The 21,749-nt window shown below is 48.3% G+C and overlaps 1 protein-coding gene across 1 annotated transcript; it reads right to left on the reverse strand.

Moving 5' to 3' along the window:
- Positions 1-572: 572 nt before the first annotated feature.
- Positions 573-21,285, reverse strand: LOC119111590 (uncharacterized). Its single transcript, XM_037235399.1, has 4 exons — positions 21,277-21,285; positions 20,326-20,438; positions 19,645-19,708; positions 573-746 (listed from the first exon to the last, which is right to left on the reverse strand). Exons 1-4 carry the CDS (start codon positions 21,283-21,285, stop codon positions 573-575), a joined length of 360 nt encoding a protein of 119 aa, XP_037091294.1.
- Between the last annotated feature and the right edge of the window lie 464 nt (positions 21,286-21,749).

Consider the following 21,749-nt stretch of genomic DNA (forward strand, 5'->3'; position numbering starts at 1 on the left):
CTGTGTGCAGCTGCCGTAAAAATTACTCCCTGGTGAGGTACGAAGTATAACATCATATTGCTAGGACCCCATTGTACGCATGAATGTGTCATTGCCATACACTGACTGTGTATATTGCTGCTTTGAATAAAAACCATATGTTTTTGGCCTTAGCCCAGTTAATGAACATTTTAGTCTTACTGCTGGCAGATAATACTGAGGGAAGAACTTACTGCATGCTTTCAATCTACGCAGCGTTTGTATGAAATAACTATTTTGTCTTAGAATCAATATATCTTTGATTACTGTTCCAATGGACAAGGTTCCATCATCCTGTGATTGTTGCAGATTGCTGTCACCAGCCTCTAGTATTCACTTCTACTAGGGTTTTGACAAAGGCATGTTGCTGAAATATCAATCCAACTATATCTCCATTCTCCTGGTTTTTCTCCAAGGAACAAGGCTAATGCTTCTGTCTTATCTATGGTCTGTGTTAATTTAAACTGCTCCTGTTCCTAATGAAAGTTGCACGTAAGCATTAAAATGTGCCTAGGCTGCATGTGGTATGGTCATATAGGGTAAAGTGAGGTAATTTAAGCACACTGATAGTTGATCCAACCCCGTATCTCCCGTTCCAAGACATGCGGGATCTTGGCCACCTCGCGCAGCTTGCGCGTCTGCGTGGCCGGGCACGCCGTCTCGGTCCAGCTGACGGTCACCATCAGGTGGCCGGCCTCGCGGTACGCCAGCGCCACGCCCAGCTCGTTCTCGGCCGCCGACACGCACGTAGGAGAGCGCGTCGCCCAGAGACACCACCTTGGCCAGCATCACGTCCCCTGCCGGAGACGGAAGGCGATGTCTCACGCAGCTAGTGGCGACGGCAGTACGCCACCGCATGATGTACTTTCTTTGAAAACTTTTTCTTTAGACCACTTAAAATATCACAAACTTGGATAGCCTGCTTATCTTCTTATAGCACACCTTATTTAGACTGCTTGAGCTTTAAAAGATAAAACACTATATGATTTTCAGTGTCTTCCCCAACCACGGCTTGGTCAGGACTAAGTTTTACTAGATCTGGCTTTGAACTGTCGGTGCGCAAATGTTGGTAGCACGCCGTGTATACGCGCTACAAATATTCCCCTTATCAAAATGACAATAGAGCTAGTGGGTCATGGGCTAGTTGCGCCCTTATTTTTTCTTTTGTTTGCCTGAAATGCATGCAGCTACCAGCCCGGTGTGAATTTCAATCTTGTTTGGCGTCGAGCTTAAGGCCATTATTCTAAATGTTGTGCTGGGAAGGCTGGCATATCCAACTTACTGCGTTTGTGCTTTATTTAGCGCAGAGCTCCTTAACACCAGTGTGCAGAGCCGTTCTTCGCCGTTCACCTAATCGGTAATCATATTGGTATTTGTTATTCTCGTTTCCCGTCCAAACCGTCCTGGCGTTGCCGAAAGAGTTAAGCAGAGCTTTCCTGGAGTGACGCCCCGGCCAGCCCTTGCCGGCGATCTTTCCCCTCGGTTAGGCCTTGTCAGCGGGGGAAGGGATAATCAGCTGCGGAAACGACTGACAACACGCCGCAAAATGGCTGCGAAGGATAGAGGTTCGAGTGGCATTTAACAGCTTGCAGCATGGTGTCCCCGCTGGCGGTGGAGTAGCCGTACGCTATCAGAATGACCCCCGGAGTATCGTGAACAGTATTTTGCACACAAGGTCTTCAAAATCAATTAAAGAATACTTGATAATTTTAACGATAAATTTAAGAACAAAAAGCTCTCAGATGTACGAAAAGCACCATTCGTGCGCGGCCATGATGTAACCAATCGTAAACATCTCTTATCCGATCTCATCGTATACAGTCGTAAACACCTCTTAGATGTTTACGATTGGAAAAGTTTGTCTTTCCTAGGATCAGCTCTCGGCCCACGTGGCAGCCAGATGACTTGACAATAGCTCTTTAGTGTTTGGCAAGCAGGCTCAGTGACGAAACCCTTTGCCTGAAAACTGGTATATATATATATATATATATATATATATATATATATATATATATATATATATATATATATTATATGCCAATGCAATTTGCGGGCGGCATCCAAAATACGGCTTCAAAAACTAAATTAGAGATGATATAAGCAATCAACAACGTCTTGTTCTTTCATGCGTACCCAAACCTAGAATGCACGTTTATGCAAACTGTGGACGCAGGATTAATCCCAGTATACGTGACTTATAGGATGAAGTTACAAGCTTACATGTGCATGATCACAATTCAACTGATGAGAACGCAGAAAACCGCTAAATAGTGCAAGCCTGATAAGCAGTTTGGTTTGGCACACCTATTTTACAGATTGTGTCGCGAACCAAACGTGTGTTAGGGCTGATAACGTCGACTGGCCAGGACCTTTGGCTAGGACCCTGCTGGAGACGGAGGCGACGCCTCAGGCGGCTAGTAGCGGCGGCAGGACCCCACCGCATGATGTGCTTCCTTTGAAAACTTTTTCTTTAGATCACTACAAATATCACAAACTTGGATAATCTGCTTATCTTCTCATGGCAAACTTTTTTTCGGCTGCTTGGGCTTTTAGAGTCATAAAAGTACCTGCTTTTCGGTGTCTTCCTCAACCACGATTGGTCAGGACTAAGTTTGCTTACATCTGGATTTGGACTATCGGTGCACAGATGTTGGTAGCACGCCGTGTATACGCGCTTCAAATATCCCCCTTATCAAAGTGATAATAGATTTAGTGGGTCATAGGCAAGTTGCGCCCTTATTTTTTTCTTTTGTTTACCTGAAATGCATGCAGCTACCAGACCGGTGTGAATTTCACTCTTGTTTAGCGCTCTTGTTAAGGGAAAGTGTCTCTCAACTCTCGTCTTTCACTCTTGTTTAGGAAAAGCCAGGTGGCTTGATAACAGCTTTTTAGTGCCTGGCAAGCGGGCTCAGTGACCGAATCCTGTGCCTGAAAACTGGCCTGCCTGGAGAGTTCGGAGTTCTTTACAACAGATACTCAAAGGCTACCATTACATATATATATATATATATATATATATATATATATATATATATATATATATATATATATATATATATATATATATGCAAATAAAATTGGCGGGCAGCATCCAAAACACGGCTTCAAAAACTCAATTAAAGATGATATAAGCAATCAACAACGTCTTGTTCTTTCATGCACACCAAAACCTAGAATACACGTTTATGCAAACTGTAAACGCAGGATCGATTCCAGTATACGTGACTTATAGGATGAAGTTACAAGCTTATATGTGCATGATCGCAATTTAAGTAATGAGAATGCAGAAAACCGCAAAATAGTGTAACCCTAATAAGCGGTTTGCTTTGGCACACCTATTTAAGAGATTGTGTCACGAACCAAACGTGTGTTTGGGCTGACTTAAAGTCTACTGGCAAACACCTTCTACTGATGATTATGCACTTTACACACATCTTCTGATGAACTGTCCCTGTATTTCAAAAGCGAATAGATGGGATTTGAAACAGCCAGATTAAGACCGCATAGCCCATTTTATTGAAATAAAAGGCAAATAAGCCCACAATGACATGTTTTGCTACAGGCAGCAATAGCTGTTCACAGAATGAGCACCTTAGCACAGCATCGATCAAATATTGAACATACCTTATCGACAATCGATGCTTTTTCAGAGGTTGTTTTGTAACAGGCTGCTAAACGAATCAACATTTTGTTATGCGAAATGTTTGGTAACTTTATCGCGAGTTATAGGATGAGAAAACAGCTCAGTAAGTCGTAAATAGAAGCATGAGTGCAGTTATGAGCAACATTGTTTCCTTTGTCGAACCCATCCCGTCAGTTGTTAGAGATATGGTTCCCTAACACATAGCACACCACGTAAAATTGCAAGTGCTCAGCTAATAATGCTCGAATTTTGAAATGCATGTGATTTGTTTTATATCACTGGAAAACATTAATACGATGCAGATGAAGCAAGCTTCCCAGAATGGCCGTTCTGACCAGATGTCCGTCTTCCCCTTGTAAGACCTTGTCCAGCACTCCTCACAGAAATAGCGCTCGGAAGGATAATGAGTCCCGGAAGCGACTGACTTCGCACCCGGGAAAGGGTGCCATGGGAAGGGCCAAGGCTTCTTGTTCACAGCTTGTCAGCTTGCGCCCCCCCGGAAACGAATATACCTGGGTGAGGGGTGTTAGAGCTTTCTCTTCGCACCTCGCCACTATTCATCAGTTGCAACGGGGTGTTTCTCGCCTATGGTAATGGTACGGCGTTTGATGCCGGGGTATGCTGTATTCTGAGACATAAAAACACAAGCACGCCAGAATTGTACTTTCACATTTGCTCAAAAGCGCTTGCCGAAATGTTACGAAGCCTTTTGCATCGCACATATTTTTGTCGGGAATTGAGCATGAAGTTTCACAAAATTTCCTTTTTGCTAGTAAGATCTAGGCACTTTTTAGTGCTGGCTGTCAGCCGCCAATTCATCGTTTCATAATGAATATCACACCGAATCCGGTGTTCTTTTCATGACAACTGGTAGTGCACGCTAAGGGATATTATAACCAGCATTATATCGAAATATCCTTTTCAGAAGTAGATACGAATCCGTTAAAAAAGTGTTTGAAAATATCGTCATGTCAATACCGTGACATGTGATTGATTCCCTTAGACAAATCAACCCTATAGTTGTACTTGTACAATATATGGTGACACACGATATTGTACGAGGCAGATTGATTAGAAATGTCACAATGCAGTGCTCGTCATCAAATGAACTGATGATGGATTCGCAACACGCGAGGAGCGCTCTTCATCCCATATGACAGTCTTTCCATTCCTTATGACAGACTTTCACATCAATTTTAGAATCATTCTTTTATCAAGTGTTGGCATGATGTTTTGCACGAGCAGCACACTTTGCTCTTGTGTGACATAATCAATTTGCAAATACAACATCAGTTATGTCAACGCATGTTACTTCGATGTTTGAAAACGGCTCTCCGTTAGTTGTTGTCGAAATCTAAGCTATAATCAATAAATGCGCGTTACTGAAAGATGGGCTCTGTCATGGCTTTTCTTCACCAACACCAACATCCATAGCCATAAACTAATTTTGTGTTCTCACGCTTAATTTTAACCATTGGTTTTGGAGACGTTGGAACGATTAGGATTTTCATTAGGTAGGCCACAACCTGGCAAGTTTTGTTTGAACACGGCGGAGATTTTCAGGTTTCATCGTTGCAGTCGGTCCCGGCTATCCTTTTTTCATGAAAGCTTTTAAGATAAAAAATTCTGAATGTCGCCTGTAATGTACTGCTCTGCAACACGTTCTGTACGGCAACGCATAACCTGTCGTGTACTGCAACGCATAACCTGTCGTGTACTGCAAAACACTTGTCGAAAGCTGTCCCTCGCTCATACCGACTGCATGCAGTCTTTCGTTAAGCACGCCAATCAACACGTGCGGCAATTGTCGAGCTGCATTTTGTAAGAGTTTACAACACCCCTCGAATGAGTATTTATTCTGCTCAAAGACCTTGCATGCGGATAGATACTTACCGATGTATATTGCCAATGTGAGCTCTGAAAGCAGTTTCAGACCACCATCTGTTGTTGTCTCCGGATCCTATCCAGGGCCGCGCAATTAATCCTCCCACCGCTGGTCCGCCTTTGGCCTGACGAAGCGGAGAAGGCCGGGCGGCCGTCGAACGAATCAGAGTTGCGCACAACGCAGCAAGTTAATTCGTGCGACGCAGTTATCACAAGGAAGACTTCGGCAGTGAAGTTTGTTACAAAGGATGATGTCGTCAGAAGACTGTCTCTAAAAACTCACCTTATCAACTCTCGATCTGACAAGGACCTGAACAAGACTAGCTTAGTTTAGTTACTTGTATATTTTTTATGTGTCAATAGTTTTAGTTTGTCAATAATCGGAATGAAATTTGCAGTGATGTGCTATTCACGCACAAAGACATTGCCTCGCACTAAGGAATACAGCCACCTCTGCGCTTCAAGGCGTCAACACCTGAATGTGGAGAAAGGTAAAGCACAATCGTCAGTTGCATTGTGGGAAATGTAACCACATGTCGGATTTATGTGCTGGCGTAATGTAGGGTGTTTATGTAGTTGTAATGTATCACATCAACGTATGTGTGTAGCATGTAACGCGTTGCAAAACAAAAATGTGATTTAAAAATGCCATGATATGCAGTCGCGGTCAAAATGAAACGACGAACACCACTGTGTCTGTTTATTGAACCACATAGAATGCCAAAAATGAGGAAAGCATCAACGTGTCATGGTGAGGTGGATGTCATGGTGAGATGGATGTCATGATGAGATGGATGTCATGATGAGATGGAGAGCAAATTCCGAGTGCATTTATATCCCTTGATGTATCGTTGCTGAAAAACCGACTTGGCTGTAGACAATTAAACAGGCGGATCTTTTGACATCAGAAATTTAAATATACCTTGTACGGTCGCTTACCTATAACAGGTCAAAGACAGGCCATGGTTTCAGCGATGTCAATTTCTAGGGAATCGTTCAATCTGATGCAAAAACGGAGTGTTAGACGAAGCCATATATCTCTGAAATGCTTTCTTAGGAAACACAAATGTGGAATGAGTAAATTACGTTGACATAAGGCGAGGTATGAAGGTCAGACCAAGGTCAAAACCAACCTATTTTATTAGTCTAGGGCTTGCTGTATGGGATAGTTTTTGGCGCTCATTTCGAATTTATTGATAGCAGGAACCGCACATTACATCTTCCACAGACTTCTTAGAGGTAGGTATAGGTCAATGACCTAAAATGACCCAAGTGAACATTTTGTTTTTAGGAACATACTGCCCAGCGTAATCTTTTTCACTTAGTCAGATGCAAAACTCAAAGCAGTATTCTATGATTTTGGTTACCATGGCTTTCAAAATGTCAAATAAGGTAACTGACCTCAAATGACCATGTGACCTTTTGCTTAGAAACAGTTATTTAGGTTCTGGGGGCACTTCGAAGACCAACGTGGAATTTTACTTCTTTGATCTAATTTGACCCAAAGGTTATGACGCTGCATGACCTACAGCAGTCGATGCGCCCTAAACCCCCCCCCCCCCCAAAGGTTATGACCGACAAACTTCAGACTCTGACCTAAGTTAGTCCACATACAGGTAAACACACCCCGTAAATTTGGTCTCTGGCTTTCTTAATTCTTGAGATCTCAGGGGGCCAAATTGACCCCCCCCCCGACCCGAGCAAAGGGTATCCCGCCGTCTATCCGGGCGCGTGTTAATAGGGCTCAAGTCATTATTGGCAGGGATGGCTCGACCCCCCGAAAGCATATGAAGTGACGTCCCTGTAGCCAATGCTCAACGGGTTGAAAGTTTGTCCCCGTGCGACGGGTAGCACTAGTACAGGGCAGAAAGAGAAACAGGTCCGGATTTCACTGGCCCATAGGCTACAGCATAATAGTACCAAGTTGTGTTGGAAAGTCCATTGATGCAGAAGATTGACCAAGCAATGGATATGTGTCATGCATCGCACAAACTATATTATATAAAATGTATATGATAAACATGCATCGCACCTACTTTTAATATATATCTGGAAACAAGGATATTTTGAATGTCTTCTTTGCTCACCGCTAGGTCGTGGCTACCTTTTCGTGAGACCTAAATTTGGTTTGACGGTGCACTAATGTTGGTAGCGCGCCATGTACAGAACTGCTGAACGCTGGTTTACAGAGCTGTCCTTCATCGTTGGTAGAGTCATAAGTCACAGTGCTCTCAAGATGAGTGTTTTTTTGGCCCGAACCGTCCCGGCAATGTTGAAAAAGGCGAACAAAGCTCTCCAAGCGTGACGCCCCGGCCAGTCTTTGCCGCCTGTCCTCCCCTTCGGTTCGACTTTTTCCGAGGGGAAGGGGATAATCCGCCTCGGAAACGACTGCCGTCTCGCCATGTGGTTTTTGGGAGGAGACTGCCTTCACACAGTGCATGTATGGTTATCATCTGAGTGTTTTTTCTCGATAGACGTGATGGTAAATGTGCACTGCGAGTCATGCTGGGTTTTGTGTTGAAAGTGGTGGCTGTGTTTTCTTGTGTGTCAAGGATATCATCGGAGAATCCGTAAAATACACAATCGCATCTTTATTTTCGGCTTTTCTGGGTATGAGCGAGGAGTGCCTGGTGTGACCGTGGCAGCCCACCATCCTGCAGACGAGTCAGCCATGTCCGCCACCGTCGGGTACCTAATGCCTGCCCTGTATCACTACTGCAACCAGTACGGGTCACCCATGCAGCCTGGCTGCAGATTTACGTCACCAGCATCACCTACTGGTCTGGCTGGTTGCGCCCTCCCTGGCAAGCACGGGGCCAGGGCGACGGATAACCCCGCGACGGCAGGTGGAGAGGAGAGCCAGTGGAGTCGGAGGTCAGGTCCGCTGCGGACTGCGCTGACGCACGTGGCGGCATCCGGCTTGCCAGTCAAGGCTCTGTCTTGCTGATCGGGGCGTGTGTGGCCGTTAGATGTGGAACGTGCACGTGCTGTAAGCGTAAGGATCATCTGCCATCAAGGACACAAAAGCCTGGTCATATACAGATCACGGTCTGCATTCGGACACAAACTATATCTGCACACCTATGATGTCAGGTCCACCTATATACCATGCGGGTTTATGAGAGCGATACCATTTGCTAAAAAGATGACACCTTGTGGTAGCGGTTTGGTGGGCCCTGTCTGCAGCCATGAGCCGACAAACTCAAAACAGCGCTGGTGACGCCCTGCAGAGGCTGTGTTTGTTGGACCTGTCTGGCCGCTAGTTAGTCCGATTGAAGCTGCAGTCATCAGTTTTTGTTAGCGTGTTGCACTGCATCCGTAGTTGTTCAGCGTCCTCAAGAAATTTTTGATCTATGGCAGCATGTTGCCGCACATCTTGACCGCCCTGTATACCAACTGTGCAAACGCCGCTGCAACATTGCGCAGCAACGCGACCAAATGGTGTTTGGATTGTTCTTTACTTCAGTTGCGCTGTTTGTAAAAGGTCTGTTAGTGTCAGTACTCACATGCGTATCATCATTGATGGGAAAAGGATTAGAAGGTCCGCAATGTTAACTTCGCATGTAAATTGACACTCCGCTCCCCCCCCCCCCCACCCCCTCCCACCGGCTCATGTTGTCTGCAAGTCCACCGTGAGGGCATTGATGGTCAGTATGGACCCGCGAGACATTTTCCAACGCCACTGAAGCCACAGGAAACTCACATTTCTTATAACCAGGGATGCTTACAGCAATGCTGTTTTTATTGGTTTGACGTTGCAATCCATTTAATGACTTGCTTGGTTTTGGAGACGTTGGAACGATTGAGAGCATCATTAGGGGGACCACAACCCCAGCGATTTCTGTTTGAACGCGGCGGAGATTTTCAGATTTTATAGTTGCGATCGGTCCCGGCGATCGTTTTTTCATAAGCACTCTTAAGATAAAAACTGCTGATTTTTGCCTGTGGTGTACTTTTCTGCATCATGCTTCGTACCGCACTGCATAACCTGTCGTGTTCTGCAAAGCGTTCGTCGAAAGCTATCCCTCGCTCATACCGACTGTATGCAATCTTTTGTTAAGCACACCATTCAACAAATGCGGCAATTTTCGAACTGCATTTTCCAAGCGTTAACAACACTTCTCGAATAAGTATTTTTTGCTCAAAGGCCTTTTATACGGATAGACATTTATTGATGCATACTGCCAATGTGACCTCCGAAAGCAGTTTCAGACCAACACCTGCTGTTGCCTTCTGATCCGATCCAGCGTCGCGAAACTGATGCTCCCGCCGCTGGTCGTCCCGCTGCTGGTCCGCCCGCTGCTGGTCCTCCCGTCGCTGGTCCTATCACCGCTAGTTCGCCCGCCGGGCAGTCCTTGCATGGCTGGTCCGCCTTTGGCCTGACGGGGCGGAGGAGGCTGGGCGGCCATCGAAGAAATCGCAGATGCGCTCAACGCATCAAGTTAGTTCGTCCGAGGCAGATATCACAAGGAGGTTTTCAGCAGTGGAGATTGCTACAAAGGCGTTACATGATGATGTCGTCAAAAGGCCGTCTCTGTAAACTCCCACCATTAACTCTCGCCCTGACAAGGGCGTTCAATTACAGCCCCGACCGCTAAGTTTAAAGTTTCTCAATGTTTTTGTTTTAAGGAAACCTCTCCGGTATGCTGTGCAATTGCCACCAAAATTGTTAGAAGTCAATGGTGGACCTATGACACATGTTCACACATCAAAAATGTTCCCTTGCATTTTTGATTTCGGAGCAACAGCGATTTCTATTAACACTGTATGGCGATCTACGGTCTGCGCGGGCGACGGGCGGACAGTTGCTGCCACAATGCCGCGGAACGCTCGCGACGGGCCGACAGTTGTTACATTTGCGGAGTCGTACATATCATAAATCATGGATCAAAACACCTCAACCATACACTGTTGTGTTCATCATTCCACCATTAGCACACCGATTAAGATGTGGCGTGAAGGCATGGTCTCGTATCTGTTAGGATGCTAAGCTGAAAAATATTGAAGTTCGGGAGAATGTAACCATTGGGTTGGCATACTGAGGTGAATTGTTGAGTTAGCAGCATACAGCTCATCACCAATCGTGAGATTTCGTCGAGGCCGGGCCGCTCATATTTCCGGTAGTGTTTATACCTCTGTCTTTCCTAGTCAAAAATTGAGAGTCCTGGGTCGCATCGACTAGCAGTCCACGTCATGAAACATAGCGATTCAGGGGGATGGCTAAGTGAATGCAGGCTAATAAAGGACTACTTCTCCATTTGATGCATCTAACACGCTCCGCAAGTTATGATCATTTACAAGATGTCTCAGAAATCCTCCGGTTTTAGCCCACCAATGTAGCGATGTTTTATTCCTACCTGCTGATAAGGTCTTCATGTCCGATAACTAGTGGCTCTCCATTACTCCAGCGTTGCTGCTAGTGGGTATCTGGCAGTTTGCTAACATGACACCGACCCTTAACCCTACCACCCACTCCCACCCCCTTTAACGCTACCTGTTCGGATAGCGCAGACGTGCGAAGATAGACGCTTACGAGGCTCATAATCCACCCTCTGCTCGGCGGTCGGCTATCAGCTACCGGCTTTGAGTTGAAATCTTGAAACTAGACCAGATTTATCTGACAGCTTAGATCAGTCGGCCCCCCAGCACGGGCAGGACAGGTAACCCTCGCCGACGCTTACAAGCCAGAGCATCGGGAAGATCTGGCCGGTCTGGTCTGGTTGGGCTGGGCAACGTTGTGGTGTTTCCCTAGTTGGAACCCGGTAACGCATTGCCAAGTTTACCATGTGGCATATCATGCATGGCATATGGCATGCATGTGATATGCCACAGCATGGCATATCACATACACTTATAACCTGTTAATAGCTTTTTCGACCACGTAGAACGCTCGGAATGATATTTGCAATGATGTGCTAGTCACGCACACTAGCATTGCCTGACACTGGGCTGATACAGCCACCTCTGCGCTTTCAGGCATCAACAACTGAATCTGGAAAAAGGGAAAGTACAATCGTCAGTTGCGTCGTGTGAATTGTAATCACGTGTCGTATGTCTGTGCTGACGTAATGTAAGATGTTTTCGTCATTGTCGTAATGCCTCACATGTCGCATGCTGTCACATACATGTTGCGATACAAAACGAGTGATTGAAAGAAATTGACTTAAAACATGAGACGCAGTCGCAGTCGGTATGATACGAAGGCAAACGCTATGCATGTCTATTGAAGCACACAGAATGACAGAAATGAGCAAAAGCATCAAGTCGTCGTGGTGAGATAGATTTTACCAAAGCATTCTATATTGTCTCTTGCGGGCCGTGAGCATTACCCATCGCAAAGTCAGCTAATTGGAATCATTGTTTCAGCGGATCAAGGCCAGCAATGCTATCCATCAGCATACCGGTAGGTAGCTTTTCGTCGCGCCGCCACGCAGTTTCTAGGCGAAAAACAATATTCTTGTACTGGATGCAACTAGTCTTTAGGCCAGTTGCGCGTTTATATCTTGTCTTTTGTTCACCTGGAAGTGCATGCAGCCAGCAGACCGGTATAAATTTCACTCTTGTTTACCGCCGAGCTTAAGAGCATTGTTTTAAATGTTACGCTAGGAAGGTGAGCACATACAGCTTATTGTGCTTGCAATTTACTTACTGCAAAATTCCTTGACACTGGTTTACAGAGTCGTTCTTCATCGTTCACCTCATCGGAAGTCCTATAGGTTTTTTATTTCCGTTTCCCGTCCAAACCGTCCCGGCGATGCCGTAAAAGTTGAGCAGAGCTTCCCTGGAGGGGCGCCCTGGCCAGTCTCTGCCGGCTATCTTTCCCCTCGGTCTGACTTTGTCAGCGCGGGGGAGGGGGGGGGGGGATAGTCAGCCCCGGAAACGACTGACCACACGCCACGAAATGGCTGCGGTGGATAGAGGGGCGGGGCGGCATTTCACACCTTGCAGCGTGGTGTCACTGCTGTCGCTGAAATCGCAGAGCGCTGTCAGAATGACGCCCGAAATATCGTGAATAGGATTTTGTGAACAGGGATTTCAAAAAATTAACGAACATTTGGGATTTTAACGTATCTGCACAATGCCCATGCCATATTGTATTAAACTTAAGGGCAAGAAGCTCCCACATCTGCGACAAATGCCATTCACGAGCGGCGTAGGAGAGCATTACGTTTGGAGAAATCACATTTTTTCTAGGCCTGCTCTCGGCTCATGGGAAGCCAGATGGCTGAATGACTGCGCTTCGTGTCTGGCGAGCGGGCATAGTGACCGACCCCTGTGCCCAAAAACCTGCTTGTCTCGAGGGTTCGGAATTCTTCACAACAGATACCCAAAGGCTTCCATGACATGCATATATATAGGTGTATATGTATATGTATATATATATATATATATATCATGTACCATATATATATATATATATATATATATATATATAATATATATATCATGCCAACACCATTTACGAGCAGCTTCCAAAACACGGCTTAAAAAAGTATTTAACCATGATGTGAGCAATCAACAGCATCCCGGTACTTTATGCTTTGCCAGACGTAGAACACAGGCTTATGCAAACTGTGAGCGCAGGATTGTTTCCAATACACGTGATTTATAGCGTGAAGTTACATGCATATATCACGTGAATGATTCCAATTTAATTGATGAGAGCGTGTATAACTGCTAAGTAATGTACAACTGATAAGCGTTTTTTGGCATCTATTTAAGAGATTGTGTAATGAACCAAACCGTGTTTCGGCTGACTTCATGTCTGCTGGCAAACGTTTTCTACTGATGATTGTACAGGTGAGACACGTCTACCGATGGAATGTTCCTAAATGTAAAAAAACGAATAGATGAGATTTGAAAAGAACTGGGTTGAGACCGCTTGGCCTTTTATTGCAAAGAAAGGCAAATAAGCCTCCACAATGACGTGCTTCGCCAGGGGCAGCTAGGTGTTCACAGAATGAGCACATTAACACAGCGTCGATCAGATTTCGAACATGTCTTATTGACGTCCGATGCTCTCTTTCAGAGGTTGTTTTGTAACATTCTGCTAAACGAGTTAGCGTTCTGCTATACAAATTGTTTTGTAACTTCACCGCTAGTTACAGGGCAAAAAACTCATGCTTTTTGTTACGACGTACTGAGTGCGATTATGAGCAACGCTGTTTCCTCTGTTGGATACATTCCGTCAGTTGTTAGAGATATGGTTTTCTAACACGTCGCCTGACCATTTGTCCGTCTTCCCCTCGTTAGACTTTGTCCAGCACTCCCCACAGAAATAGCGCTCAGGAGGATAATGAGCCCCGGAAGCGACCGACTTCACATCCGGGAAATGGTGGTGTGGGAAGGGGTCAAAGCTTCTTGTTCACATCTTGTCAGCTTTGCGCCCCTCGGAAACAGGCACGAATGAATCATACTTTCACATTTGCTCAAAAGCACTTGCCGAAATGTTGAGAAGCCTTTTGCATCACACAGCACGAATTGATGATTAATTCACAAAAGGCGAGGAGCGCTTTCCATCCCATATGACAGTCTTTCCATCCCTTATGACAGACTTTCACCGGCTGCGCATAGCCCCTCTGGCTGTATTTGTGCCACCCTTGTTTTGGTCGTAATTGTGGCTGTGTCGCTGGAAGGCATTCTGTGCAGGCCGCAGCTTCTCTGTACATTGTGACTTGGCTGGTAGAAGCCCTCGCTACCAGCAGCGGCGGTGTTCATGCAGACAAGAAAGGTTGCGATTATTTTGGACTCGGTCATGAGCCGCGCATGGTATATTTTGAGTGCAATGCTTGGTTTGTAGGGTTTTCGGGAGGAGACTTCCCTCACCCAGCGTAGGTTTGGTCATGATCAAAGTGCTTTATCTTTACATACGTGATGATAAATGTGCCTTACTAGTCACGCTGTGTTTTGTGTTAGAAGAGGTGGCTGTGTTTTCTTGTTGGGCAATGATATCATTTCAGTGTCCGTACAACACATAATCACATATTTACTTTTCGGTCTTTCTGGGTATGAGCGAGGAGTGCCTGATGTGACCGCGGCAGCCCACCATCCTTCAGACGAGCAAGCCCTGTCCGCCGCCGTCGGGTACCTAATGCCTGCTCTGTATCACTATTCCAACCAGTACGGGTCACTCATGCAGCCTGGCCGCAGATCCACGTCACCACCATCTCATGCAGGCCTTCCTGGTTGCGCTCTCCCTGGCAAGCACGGGACCAGGGCAGCGGATGACTCCGCGACGACAGGTGGAGAGAAGAGCCGGCGAGGTCGGAGGTCAGGTCCGCTGCGGACTGCGCCGACGGATTCGCGACTGCGCCAACGCGCTGACTGCGCGGACTGCACCGACGTGATCATATTTTTAACGTGTTGAACTGTATCCGTAGTTGTTGAGCATCCTCGAGTGGTTTTCTGGTCTATGGCAGCACGTGGCTGCATGGATCAAAGGCTTTGTATACCAGCTGTGCCAACGCCGTAGGCACGCATAGCCAAGTATAAAATGCGTCGGTGACATCGTAGACTCTAGCCTCCAGAGGTAGCAACATATAGCTGCCCTGGGTCGTCCTCGACCGTTAGATATCTGTTGAATGTCAAACGTTCTGTGTGCGTACAATAAACACGCACGGTAGGATTATGTACTGCACATGCTTGTCTGTAGCACGGACAGCAGTTGCTTGCAGCCCATCTTTGCGCAGTAACGCGGCCAAATGGTTCTCGGATTGTTCTTTGCTTTAGTTGCACTGTTTGTAAAGGCTCAGTTAGTGACAGTTTTCACGAGCACATCATTATGGCTGGGAAAACGAATATAAGCTCCGCAGTGTTAATTTCGCATATAATTCGGCACTCTCCTCCCCCGCCCAAGTCCACCGTGGGGGCACCGACGGTCAGCAAAGACCAGTGCGAGGTATTTTCTTACGCCGTTGGAGCTGTAGAAAACTTATGTTTTCTTATAACAAGGGATGCTCACGGCAATGCTGGTTATATTGGTTTGACGGTGTAATCCATTTAACGGCTTGCTTGGACTGGAGACGTTGGAAATATTAGGAGTATCATTAGCGAGACCACAACCTGGCAAGTTCTGCTTGAACACGGCGGAGATCTGCAGATTTCATCGTTGCGATCGGTCTCGGCGATCGCTTTTTCATAAGCACTTTTAAGATAAAAATTGCGGATTTTTGCCTGTAATGTACTATTCTGCATCATGCTTTGTACTGCACCGGATAACCTGTCGTGTACTGCAAAGCACTCACCGAAAGCTGTCCTTCGCTCATACCGACTGTATGCAGCCTTTCGTTGAGCACACCATTCAACAAATGCGGCATTTATCGAGCTATATTTTGTAAAAGTTAGCAACACCCCTCAAATAAGTATTTTTCTGCTCAAACGCCTTTCATACGGATAGATACTTATTGATGCATATTGCCAATGTGAGCTCTGAACGCAGTTTCAGACCACCACCTGCTGTTGTCTTCTGATCCTATCCAGCGTCGCGGAACTGATCCTACCGCCGTCGGTCCGCTCCCGCCGGTCCTCTCGCTGTCGGTCCATCCTCCGCTGGTCCTCCCACCTCCAGTCCTCCCGCCGATGGCCTTACCGCTGCTGGTCCGCCTGCCGCCAGTCCTCCCACCGCTGGTCCGCGGTGGGAGGACTGGCGGCAGGCGGGGCGGAGGAGGACGGGCGGCCATCGAAGAAATCGCAGATGCGCTCAACGCATCAAGTTGATTCGTCCGACGCAGATATTACAAGGAAGACTTTGGCTGTGGAGACTGTTATAAAGGCGTTGCAGGATGATATCGTCAAAAGGCTGCCCCTGTAAACTCACACCATTAACTCTCGCTTGACAAGGGCGTTCGATGACAGCCCCGCCAGGTTTGAAGTTTTTCAATGTTTTTGTCTTGAAGAAACCTCTCCGCTGTGTTGTGCAATTGCCACCAAAATTTGAAAAGTCAATGCTGGATCGATTGCACATGTTTACACAACAAAAATGTGTCCTAGCATTTTGATTTCGGAGCAACAGCGGTTTCCATAAACGCTGCATGGCGATCTACGGCCTGCGCGGGCGACGGGCGGAACAGCTGTTGCCACAATGGCGCGGAACACTCGCGGCGGGCCGACAATGGTTACATTTGCGGAGTCGTACATATCACAAATAACGGATCAAAACACCTCAACCACACACTGTTGTGTTCATCATTACACGAGGAGAACACCTGTTAAGATGTCGTCTGAAGGCATGGTCTCGTATCTATTAGTATGCTAAGCTGAACAAGATTGAAGTTCGGGAGAATGTGGCCATTGGGCTGGCATATTGAGGTGAATTGTTGAACTAGCAGCATGCAGCTCATTAACAATCGCGAGATTTCGTCCAGACCGGGCCAGTCATATTTCCGCTAGTTTGTAAAAAATTGTGAAGCCTGGGTCGCATCGACTAACCTTCCACATTATGAGACATAGCGAATCAGGGGGACGGTGAAGTTAATGAAGGCTAACAAAGGGCTACTTCTCCGTTTGATACATCTAACACGTTCCGCTATTTGTGATCATTTACATAAAGTTTCAAAAATCCCCCTGTTTTAGCTTACCAAAATAGCGTCGTTGTTTTCCTACCAACTGATAAGGTCTTCATGTCCGATAACTAGTGGTTCTCAATTACTCCAGCGTTTCTGCTGATGGGTATCTGGCAGTTTGCTAACATGACGCCGATCCTCAACCCCCACCCCGCTCCCATCCCCTGTAACGCTATCTGTTGGGACGGCGCACACGTGCGAAGACAGACACCTCCGGGGCTCATAATCCACCCTCTCCTCGGCTATCGGCTATCAGGTACCGGCTTTGCGTTGAAATCTGACGCTAGACCAGATTAATCTAACAGCTCAAATCAGTCGGCCCCCCCAGCACGGGCAGGGCAGGTAACCCTCGCCGACACTAACAAGCCAGAGCATCGCTAAGATTTGGCCGGTCTGGTCTGGTTGGGCTGGGCAAAGTTGAGGTGTATCCTCAGTTGGAACGCGTTAACGTATTGCCAAGTTCACCATGGCGTGTCGTCGTTCCTTATGTGCACAGTATGGCATAGCACATGCAGTTATAATCTGTCAATAGCTTTTTCGACCACGTAGAACGCTCGGATTGATATTTGCAATGATGTGCTAGTCACGCACACTGGCATTGCCTGACACTGGGGTGATACAGCCACCTCTGCGCTTCCAGGCATCAATAACTGAATCTGGAAAAAGGGAAAGTACAATCGTCAGTTGCGTCGTGTGAATTGTAATCACGTGTCGTATGTCTGTGCTGACGTAATGTAATATGTTTTCGTCATTGTCGTCATGCATCACATGTCGTATGCTGTCGCATACAGCATGCTGCGATACAAAACGAGTGATTACACAACAAAACAAATACGCAAAGGCCCCGATTACACGCATGTATATATATATATATATATATATATATATATATATATATATATATATATCTATATCTATATCTATATCTATATCTATATCTATATCTATATCTATATCTATATATCATGCCAACACCATTTACGAGTAGCTTTCAAAACCCGGCTTCAAAAAAGTATTTAGCCATGATATAAGCTATCAACAACATCCCTGGTACTTTATGCTTTGCCAAACGTAGAACACAAGCTTATGCAAACTGTGAACGCAGGATTGTTTACAATAAAAGTGATTTATAAGACGAAGGTACAGGCATATGCGTACATGATTCCAAGTTAACTGATGAGAGCGCATATAACCGCTAAATAATGTACAACTGATAAGCGGTTTTTTGGCACACCTATTTAAGAGATTGTGTCACGAGCGAAACATGTGTTTGGGCTGACTTCATGTCTACTGGCAAACGTTTTCTACTGATGATTATACACGTGACACGCGCCTACTGATGGACTGTCCCTGAATGTTAAAAAACGAAGTGACTTGAGACTTGAAAATGAAATGAAAATGAAATGAAAATGAAATGAGACTTGCAAAGAGCTAGGTTGAGACCGCATAGCCCTTTTATTGCATTGAAAGGCAAATAAGCCTCAACAATGACATGTTTGGCTAAGGCAGCTAAGAGATGTTCGCAGAATGAGCACATTAACACAGGGTCGATCAGATATGGAACATATCTTATTGACATCCGATGCTCATTTTCAGAGGTTGTTTTGTAACAGGCTGTTAAACGAGCTAACGTTCTGCTATATGAAGTGTTTTGTGACTTCATTGCGAGTTGTAGGACGAAAAAAGTCAGTACGCCGTAGCAAGAACCATGAGCGCGTTTTGACCAACACTGTTTCCTCTGTCGGACCCATTCTGTCACTTGTTGATGGTTCTCTAACACATAGCCCGCCACGTAAAGTTGCAACGGTTCAGCTAACAATGCTCGAATTTTGGAATACATGCGATTTATTTTATATCACTGGAACAGGTTAATACGACACAGATGAAGCAAGCATCCCTGGATGGCCGCTCTGGCCAGTTGTTCGTCTTCCCCTCGTTAGACTTTGTCCAGCACTCCTCAAGGCCTGGCCCGCTCTGTCCATCTTTGTCCATCACTCCTGCCGCGCTAGACCGTCGTAGTGCGCTCCAAATGCTGTTCCGGGGCGGCCCGCAGTCTACGACCGTGAGGCATAGGCGGCCTTGGCAATGGGTCACGTCGATCGCGAGTCGGGTCCATGCTGTCGGGGCGCCGAGTGAGCCGGACCGCCAGCGAGTTGGCGCCGGGTCAATCGAACGGCACACATCGCACTGGCTGACGACGGCTCGCACGTCGGCCCTGTGCGACGTGTCTGCCGAAGTCCTGTCTGGCGTACCACAGGGACCGGCGGATCCCCTGGTACCCCGTCCTCTCGTGTATGCCTTTAATCCGGGCACGAACGTCGTTTGTCGTGGGTTCGTGAGCGGCTTCTTGGTCCGCTGGGGTGTCGCGACTTCTTCCGGCCCGATAGGCGCGGAGGCCGAAGTTGCATTTCGCGGTGGTGCCGTGAAACATTCTGGCGCGGCGGCTGCTGCGGCTGAAGTCGCATCTCGAGGCTCTGCTCGCGGCCAGGTCTAGGAAACTCGGGCGAGCGCGTGGGCAGGATTGTCTTTTGACCGCACCGACTGGAAGGTCACCGAGAGCTGGAACTCGTCGACCAACTGTCGCATGAGGCCAATCCTGCGCCTGATCAGCGTCAGCGCCCGCTCATGGCGCACTCAGCCACTTAAACACTGTGGTCCAGTCCGTGCGTAAGCTGAAGCGCTTGACGCCCCATGCCAGGGCCATGTTCACGCCACTCATCGCCGCGGCCAACTCGGGCATGTTGATGTGCTCCGCCGCCTTGTACTCTGGCCGTAGCCACGCGGCATCCTCGAGAACACCGCCTTCCGCATCCTCCAGGACTACCCCGTTCGCGATGGCGCTAGCGTCAGTCTGCATCACGAGCTCCCGGCCGACCATTCGCCACGGCCCACGAGCAGGGTCAGCTGCCCTCACCCGCGTTGCGACTTCCCGGACATGCGCAAACAACGCATCATCCGACATCGGGTCGTCCCATCCGATCGTCAGGCCGTCCACTCACCTTTAGCCAGGCAGCTGCTGACCGCAACCATTCCGCGACGGGGAGGTGCGCCACCAACTGGCCGCACCACGCCACTGCACGCCGGGTGAGCGCAGTCGGCGGTGCAGGCACCTCATTGTCTCGACACCACTGCAGCTCATCCTCCCGAGCCTTGACTCGAAAACCGTGCGTTTGCGCTCCGTCCGCGACGCGCTCCGGTGGCTTGCAGAACAGCCCGTACCTCGCAAAGTGCCCCATCACCTTGTCGGCGCTGACCACGTCTTCGTGGACGAGCAAGTCGTCCGCATAGGCGAGCACTCCCCGACTGATCGCCTCGCTCTCACGCAGCACTGCCTGAACAACGGCCTTCATGATCAGGGGCGCAACATTAAGGGCGAATCCGAGCCGCGTGAGGCTGTTCGTGCGGCCCTTGTAATGCAATGTAAATGCCGCCCTCGACCTGCGCCGTCTGATACGGCCACAGTCGGCGCTCCAGACGCAGCTGCAAGTATATTTTTCGAAGGCTGACCACGGCCAACCGAGAACCATGCTGGCGCCAGCGGCGCAACTGCTCAGCGCACACGTTAGCATCCGCGGTGTGTGCGGTCACATGCCGGTTAACTTCGCGGTGGTCCAACACCGGCCTAACCTTCCCCTTGTGCGGCTGTTGACCTACTATCAAGAGAATCAGGCCCCGAGTGGACCCGTCCTCCTGCTCGTCATAGGGCCGGAGCCATCCGTTCGCCACCCACCCAGCCCACCCGCGCTCGTATGCCTCTCGTGCTTCATTCGGCACAGCGCATTCGCTCCAGGTGTTCCCCAGACGTTCGGGACCACGTCCGTGCGCCCACTTCCACGCCACACTCCAGTGAGCGCAGTCGAACTGGGCCGTGAAATCCGTCGCTTCCAACGCCAGTGAGCTTCGCGTGCCGCTGCCCGGCGTCGCCGAGCTCGTCCATGCCGGCTCGTCACTTGCCGACTCCGGCGCCCCCTGCGTTGCCGCACCCAGCTGCACGTCAGTCGGGGATCGAACACTGATGCCTCCTAGCGCGGTGATGCCGGACATACCGATTAGCACGTCCAACCTCAATGGACGATCCGGGACCACCAGCGCCGCGAGCATTACTCGCTAGCCTCTGTAGTCGAACGTCATCTGGGAGGTGCCCACGCACCGCAACACTCCATCGCTCACCGTTGGCATCTTGACAGCGCACGGGTACCACGTGCGGCAGCAGCTCACGTGAACCAGGGCGTCCGTACATTCCGTGTCGAGCAGGGCACGCCGGGGTGGCGCTGGTCCACCAGCAGTGTCACGACTGGAAGAGCGTGCGCTACTGCTCGGGGCACTGCGCTGGCGCCAACGCAGCCCCTCTGCCCGTTTGGGCACGCCGCTGCCAGGTGACCCGCCTGTCCGCAGGTCCAGCACTTCCGGACGGGTCGCCCTGCCGGTCGCGCCTGTCGGGTTCCTCGTTCCTCGTGCGCTCTAGCCGCTGCTGCCGCCGCACCGGCACGTTCGTCGCTCAGCACTGCCCGGGCTCGCACCAGGATGCTCGCCAGACTCAAAGCCTCTGCCCGGAGCCAGCGCGGACAATCCTCCACACCTCGTCGGGCAGGCCGGCGACAAAATCGCACGTGAGCACGTTTTCCGGATGTCAGACGAGTGTT

The sequence above is a fragment of the Pollicipes pollicipes genome, unplaced genomic scaffold (assembly GCF_011947565.3).
Source record: "Pollicipes pollicipes isolate AB1234 unplaced genomic scaffold, Ppol_2.1 Scaffold_7261;HRSCAF=8764_pilon_pilon_pilon, whole genome shotgun sequence".
NCBI lineage: Eukaryota > Metazoa > Arthropoda > Thecostraca > Pollicipedomorpha > Pollicipedidae > Pollicipes > Pollicipes pollicipes.

Excerpts from the sequence above, each read along its gene's own strand:
- LOC119111590 (XM_037235399.1), bottom strand. Across the intron at positions 19,709-20,325 it reads GTGATGGGGCACTTTGCGAG|GCGCAGGATTGGCCTCATGC; the intron begins GTACGGGCTGTT and ends GACGCTGATCAG. Across the intron at positions 747-19,644 it reads TCTCGGTGACCTTCCAGTCG|AACGAGCTGGGCGTGGCGCT; the intron begins GTGCGGTCAAAA and ends TCGGCGGCCGAG.